Genomic DNA, 7,109 nt, shown 5'->3' with positions numbered 1-7,109 from the left:
ACACACACACACACACACACACACACACACACACACACACACACACATACAAAGAGAGAGAGAGAGAGAGAGAGCCATGCTGGCACTAACACTCGTTATGCCCTTTTGAGTTACTGAACTCCAACTCTCCTCGCAGCAGAGGATTTTCACTTTAATTTTCAAGGAAAAGCATCCGACAATCACTGTATGATAGACAAAGAAATGACTTGAAGAAATAAAAAATAAAATAAACAAAAACTTTGACAGCAACAATTGGAATGAGTCAGATGAAGAATCAAGTAGAAACTTTGTCTTGTCAAACAGTTTGACAGTAAAATAGAACATTGTATGTTCTATATTTCACTTTTTTTAATCTTGGCGAGTCAAAGTTTAGTTTTCCGTATTTAGTTTTCTGTTCTGTTCTTTGTGTTCAGTTTGCTCTTTACCTTCCAATGTTTACAATATTCAAAATATTTTCCTGCCATGCTCACCTTCTCTTGTTCTCAGTTGTCAGTTCGCCCAGGTGTGTCTACTTCACTCATCAGCCTTTTTCTAAATAGACTCTCAGGGTGCATTCACACCAGCCCTGTTTAGTCCACTTTAATCAAACTCTGGTCCGTTTTCCTAGAAAGTCCAGTTCGTTTGGGGAGGTGTGAATGCACAATTGAACTCTGATACGGACCAGAAAAAGAACTCTGGTCTGCCTAAGGTTGTTTCTACACCTGATAGTCCGGTAGACTCGGTTCGGTTGGGGACCAATATTCCTAACATTGTGTTTACAGTACATTTGAGCTGTTGCGTTTGCATTCACACTGCACTGTGCAGTCGAGCCAACCTGTTGAACCAACCTGTTCCCCCGCTCGCCTGTGGTGGCGCTTCATCAAGAACTACTGAAAGAAACGACACCAAAACCTCTGAAGAAGACACTTCTTCTTCTTCTGGAAATAAAAACAAAAACGGAGTGGTGTCAAGTTTTAGTGGTTTTAGGAGTTCTATGTTATCATTTTTCAACAATGGACTCAGCATGAGAGGAAGATAAGGCAGAAGATCATGGAGAATGTTGTTTTTCACACAAGGCAAGCTGACAGCTCCATATGAGGTAAGAGAAATGCATGTTTGTTTGCCCTGCGCTGTAGTCCATTTCCTGCTTGCGGTGCGGTGCCCGTTCTGCTAACATTCACACTGTACTAGAACCTCGCTCGAGTTTTCTTCTACCGGACCGAGACCTAGGTTTTAGACCGGGTTAGAGTTCGCCTCTTTGTTCCATGACAGAGTTCGATGGCGAGTGCACACCTCCCCAAACAAACCGGACTTCCTGGGCAAATGGGCTAGAGTTCGGGACAACAGGGCTGGTGTGAATGCACCTTAAATTCCTAGGTCTCGGTTCGGCTGAAGTGAACTCTAGTGCGGTTTGAATGCAGTGTGAATGCAAGCAGACTGGAGACCGCTCCAAAAGCAGGAATTGGACTACAGCGCAAAATACAACCAAAACAAATGTGCATTTCTCTTATCTCATAGGGAGCCGTCTCAGCCACCTTGTGTGCAAAAAAACATTCTCCGTGGTCTTCTGCTTCATTTTCTGCTCATGCTGAGTCCATTGATGAAAAATGCCAAAACAGAATTCCTGAAACTGCTAAAATTGGACGCCACTCTGTTTTTGTTTATATTTCCAGAAGTAAGTTGCGCTCAGTGTCTTCTTCAGATGTTTTCATGTCGTTTCCTTCAGTAGTTCTTGGTGCAGCACCACCACAGGCGGGGGGAGGGGGGGTCAGCTTGGCTTGGTTGAGTCTGTGCAGTGTGAATGCAAACCGCACCAGCTGAAAATGTAAACAAATGTTCTGAATTTTGGTCCCCACTCGAACTGAGTTTACCGGACTATCAGGTGTGAAACAACCTCAGTTGCAGTTGAGCATTGCCTGAACTTTCACCATGTTAGGTTCTTCCTGTGATTATCTTTTCAGTTTTGTGTAAGGTTTTGCCCCCACATCAGCCTTTTTTTTATTGTTGTTGAAATTAAGTTAATATTTACTTTGGAGCTTTCTCGTATCCGTCTGCACTCCTTGGTCTAAATATTCTAAAACAGTGGCATTTTTTAATGTTGAAAAACCAGAACATGTCGCCTTATCTCCACTCAGTTGCATCATTTTGATTAAAAAAAAAGGGATTCACTTAAAGTTTAAAGTGAAACAAGCAATGCTAAGTAAATATGATGCAAGCTCAGCGTGCACAACAAATATCTTAAATTCATCTGTGTCCTGGGAATAAATTAAACTCTCTCCCTCTTGTCTTTCAAAGAGTCTTGTAACATTTGTAGTTGCAGGACATCGCTGTACTCAAGAGCCCCATTTACAGAACTAAACACATCTTTGATATTTTGAATTTATCTCTAAAAACAACTCACAATGAAGATTTTTTTTTTTTTAATTACATATACATTTTACTATGTCTGCAGTTCTGCCTTTTTTTTTCTTTCTTTTGATCAACATATGTCATGGTGTTAAATGCTTTTCATATAAATAAATCAAATATTATTATTGTGAATTAGTGTTTGTATGGGATAGCGGATGCATTAAAGGTTCATAATCCATAAATGTCAGTGGATGTAAAGTTAAATAAATATGTTAAAAATAAAGCATAGTCAAAGATAGGGTGTGTTATTAATATATATATATATATATATATATATATATATATATATATATATATAATATTTTTGTTTGTTTTGGTCCTATGAAATAAACCAGCATGATTGTATGAAATGACTTTACCTTTATACTTGCTACAAACCAAAAATAAATTAAAAATAAAAAATAAAATACATTTGCAGGTTAATTAAATGGACAATGTTATTATTCTGTTCTATTAAACTTGCCTTCCCCCTTATAGATAAGTCACCTTATGTGAATATTAATTATTTAAAGATTTGTGTTGGAAGTTAGGTTAAAGGCTATATATTTATTTTAATTAGTTTGGTGGTTCTGACGCAGATTTAAAAAAAAGTCCTTGTTTTTTAAGTTGTAGGTTGTGCTTGTGTGCGTCTAAAACAAATGGCTGAAAGTAACTTGATTGATATAGAAAAGGGACTGTTTTTTTTTTTTTTTTTAGATATTATCTCATGTTTCGTTGATTATTTTATAACGTTTTTGAAGGTGATGGGTGCATTTGGGAGTAAAAACAGCTCATGGTCTGTGCTGCAGTGTTTTAATCTTAAAGCTTCAGGTTCAAGTCCAGGATGCATCAGGAAGGGCTGCTAATTTCTTATTTTATTTTTTATGCAAAATTGCGTTTTGTGGAAACTATTGCAGAAAAGATCAGCTGAAAAAAGGTAAACAAAAACAAAAAAAAGTGAATGAAAACACATGATCTACATTTGTTTGTTTGTGTGCAGAAAATCAAGTAGCATAGTCGATCTATTTACTCTCTTCTCATTACGATGGAAACAAGAGGTTTGGTAGATCACACAACAATCAATTCTAGGCTGAATAGACTCTGCTCATTTTACTTCTCTCACTCTCTTTCTTCCTTGTTGGTGTCAAGGACCTATCGATGCATTTTAATGAATGTCGTTCTTAAAGCTTTCCTTTAGTGTCTGTGTGTGTATGTGTGCAGGTTTGAGTGCCTATATGGCAAGCTTGTAAAAGTTGTTTAATTAGAAATTAACAGCAGAAGATACAATTTATGTCCTCTAATGAAACGTACAAAAAGAAGAATTGGAGTTGATTTTTTTTGTTTGTTTTGTTTACATTGTGTTTAATTGAAGTCATATGAAATGCACTTAAATCTGTTATATTATTTCATGTTTTTCAAACAGTTGTAATAAGCGCACAATTAATCTAATACTAAAACAAAACTTCAGAGGTAGCAAACCTGAAATGATTATCACATGTAAATAAATCCATTTAAAATGTAAGTCCTCTTAGTTGTGTATAAAAACGTGCTGGTGTATTAAATGACACTATATTTTGCTGACCTTTAATTGTCTTGCTGGGTTCTGAACTTTGTAAACTGTTTTTCATGGACAGAAAAATGTATAAATTTTATATAATGGATCATAAAAACAAAATAAACCTATTCAAAGTTTGTTTGATCTTCAATATTTGTTGTGTTCACAGCTACCAAAAAGTATATCTGTAATTCCAGAGAAGCATGAATAAAAAATATCCTCAAGTGTGTTGAATTTGGTGACAAGTCACACCATTTATAGTTGTCAGTCTTTTACTATCCTGTCTAATTTCCTTTTAGATCACCAACCGCTACATCTATGATACTGTTTTACTGCTGGCCAATACCTTCCACAGGAAGCTGGAGGATAGAAAATGGCACAGCATGGCCAGCCTGAGCTGCATCAGGAAGAACTCCAAACCTTGGCAAGGAGGGAAGAGCATGCTGGACACCGTCAAAAAGGTACAAAATACCTGAAGACATGTAGACACTTATTTTTTATTGTTTTCAGTCTTTGTAGAATATTTTGGAGCAAACATAAGGATTGAAATCTTGGTTGCTCTGGCTCATCCATCCATCTGAACATGCACACAAACACACACACGTGCAAATATAGTTTCATAGTCACAAATACACTTGTGCACACTTAAGTATTTGGCTTTTCCAGCAACCTTATGAGTGAACTTTGCTCATTCAAACACGTCATTTTCAGCTGTTTAGTTTGTTTAACCGTAGGCTCCTATTTCTAAGGGATCGCCACAACACTCGTTTCATCCCTTTCGTTTTTCTTTGAAACTCTAGAGCAAACAAGGATTTCACAAACATTTTTTTTTTGAAAAGCACAGCTAGTATAATAATGGTGGGGAATCTAGCTGTGTAGTTTTAGTTATTGACGTCAACAACTGTAACAAAAAGTCAGAACACAAAGGCTTTTTCATCCCTAACTAAGTAAGCTTCTAAGTCTTGAAACGTTCTGTCTAAAGGATAAAAAAGGAAAAATAAAGAACTTCTATTCTGAAGCTGAAAATGTTTCTCTTTCCATCCGGGAGACTTTATCAATTATTGATTATTTTGATTGATGAAGCCTACCATATAGGAAGCAAACCCTCTTAAGTTTCAGAATAGAAGTCAGGTTGTTTTTGTACCTTTTAGTTGCAATGATCATGACCTGGAGAACTGAGAATCTTCACCAGTGTGTTTCTAAGGGACTATTTATTTCCAGATAAAAGATCAGTTTTGTTCTTCTACTATCTGGTATGACTTCAATGACTTGAAGAGACTCGGGAGTAAGATCAATCACTGAGGCTTCCTTCTTTTTTAACATTTTAGGCTTACTCTTGTTATTAATCCATTACGATCATATCCTGTACTACACATACATTCACTCAACAGAGCACAGCAAAGGAACACTTCAGGACTTTCTGGTTTAAAACAAAAATAATCTAATTACTAAAACATAATATTAAAACAGCGTAACATTTTTAACTAGAAAATGCAGGAGCCTCTTTAAGGTGGCTTGACTTTTCACTTCTACTTTCTTCATCCATCCATTCATTATCCATCCATCCATTATGTTTTACCCGTTTCTTCCTTTCCGGGTCATGGGCGTCACTGGTGCCCCTATCCAGCGGTCACTGAGTGAGAGGCGGGGGACACCCTGGACAGGTCTCCAGTCCATCACAGAGACACAGAGACAAACGAGACAAACAACCATTCACTCTCTCACTCACACCTAGGGACAATTTAGAGTTATCAGTCAGTCTAACATGCATGTTTTTGATCTGTGGGAGGAAACCACCTGAAGAAAACCCACGCATGCATAGAGAGAACATGCAAACTCCACCCAGAATGACGCCTCCGCTGGGATTCAATCTGGCAACATTTTTGCTGAGAGGTGCCACCCTCTTCCACTTTCTTGCTTAAATATATATCAATATATGTATGTGGCTGTATTTTGTCCATGATCCTAGGTGATCATGGCATTTCCATTTTTTCGTCTGAAAGTTACTGACAAACTTAGTGAATGTGATGAATTTCACTTTTAAAAATGAAAACAAATCAAAAGTAAAAATAATTTTAAAAAGTACTATCTAGTCACTGTTGTATCAAATTCAGTTCAGCAAAATGTTTAGTCTCCATAACATATTTAGCTGGACAACTGTCATTTTTTTTATCCAGTATCTAAATCACTTTCCTTTCAGGTCTGCTGCCATCATCCCCAGAGATTGTGCAGTTTGTAGAGAGTTATTGCAGATATAACTCAAACACCTGCCAGCACACTAATCACATGACATTATTATTACCTACATCTGTAGGAAGTCAGAGCATGTCAGTGTCAAGTATAACCAAAATCTTCTCTGTGCAGTTATTACCAGTGAATAATGTTGCACAGGTCAGCTTGTTAAAATAAAAATGGATTTAAAAAAAAAAAGCTCTAATCAGTATGATGTAACGATCAGGCAGGAATGTAAAACCAGGATGTTGGTGATATAAACTGGTCAGGAAGTATGAGGTCATCATAGGGTCAGGCAGTTCATAACTTAAATGTATGAGAAATAGCTGAAGGGAAGGGTTGAAATATTTTAAACTACAACGAAAATTGTGAAAATAGAAAATATTATTTTTCTGGTAAACATTCACTTGAGCAATTTCTTACTAAACTGATTTATTTGGCTGTTCCATGGATACACGGAACGTGACAACTGTAAGTCAATAATTTAAACAAAGAGACTGACTCAGTGCACTTTAAAGCTTCACTCTAGCCAAGCAGTTAAAAAAGCTGTAAGAGAGTGATTAAGCTTCTATGACGAGTTTCCTTGAAGGCAGAAATGTGATTAAATCCACATGTTTGTTCATGTAGGAGTATCCTAAATTGGAGAGGCATTCAGTTTAGATGCACGTGATGTGGCAAAAGTTGCTGTAGATTTTCATTTTTCAGCATTTCTCCTTTTTGCTTTGAATCATTCTATTTAAGGTCAGTAAATATAATTTAAGTGTTACAACAGATGCACTGTTTTTGCAGATAAAGTACAAACAATAAATGATGTGTGAAAAAACGCTAATAAAAGAAGATGACACATTTATGTGCCACATTCTGCCAGTTTTGATAGAATGGACAGTGAGCAATGCTTTTTCAAGAGAATGCCTTTGTATGTGTTGAGTATTTTCTTGTTAATTATATAAAGGTT

At 36.5% G+C, this 7,109-nt stretch overlaps 1 protein-coding gene across 1 annotated transcript in view; it reads left to right on the top strand.

Annotated features, from left to right (window-relative positions):
• grid2 (glutamate receptor, ionotropic, delta 2) overlaps positions 1-7,109 on the top strand; it is a 724,936-nt gene that overhangs the window by 529,305 nt on the left and 188,522 nt on the right. The window contains exon 7 of the mRNA XM_037680996.1: positions 4,222-4,383. Coding sequence (XP_037536924.1) covers positions 4,222-4,383 — 162 coding nt within the window. The remainder of the gene's footprint in view (positions 1-4,221; positions 4,384-7,109) is intronic.

Source organism: Nematolebias whitei, chromosome 8 (genome assembly GCF_014905685.2).
Source record: "Nematolebias whitei isolate Nwh7 chromosome 8, NemWhi1, whole genome shotgun sequence".
NCBI lineage: Eukaryota > Metazoa > Chordata > Actinopteri > Cyprinodontiformes > Rivulidae > Nematolebias > Nematolebias whitei.
The sequence above is the reverse complement of the archived record's forward strand: the minus strand, read 5'-3'. Positions and strand labels throughout refer to the sequence as shown.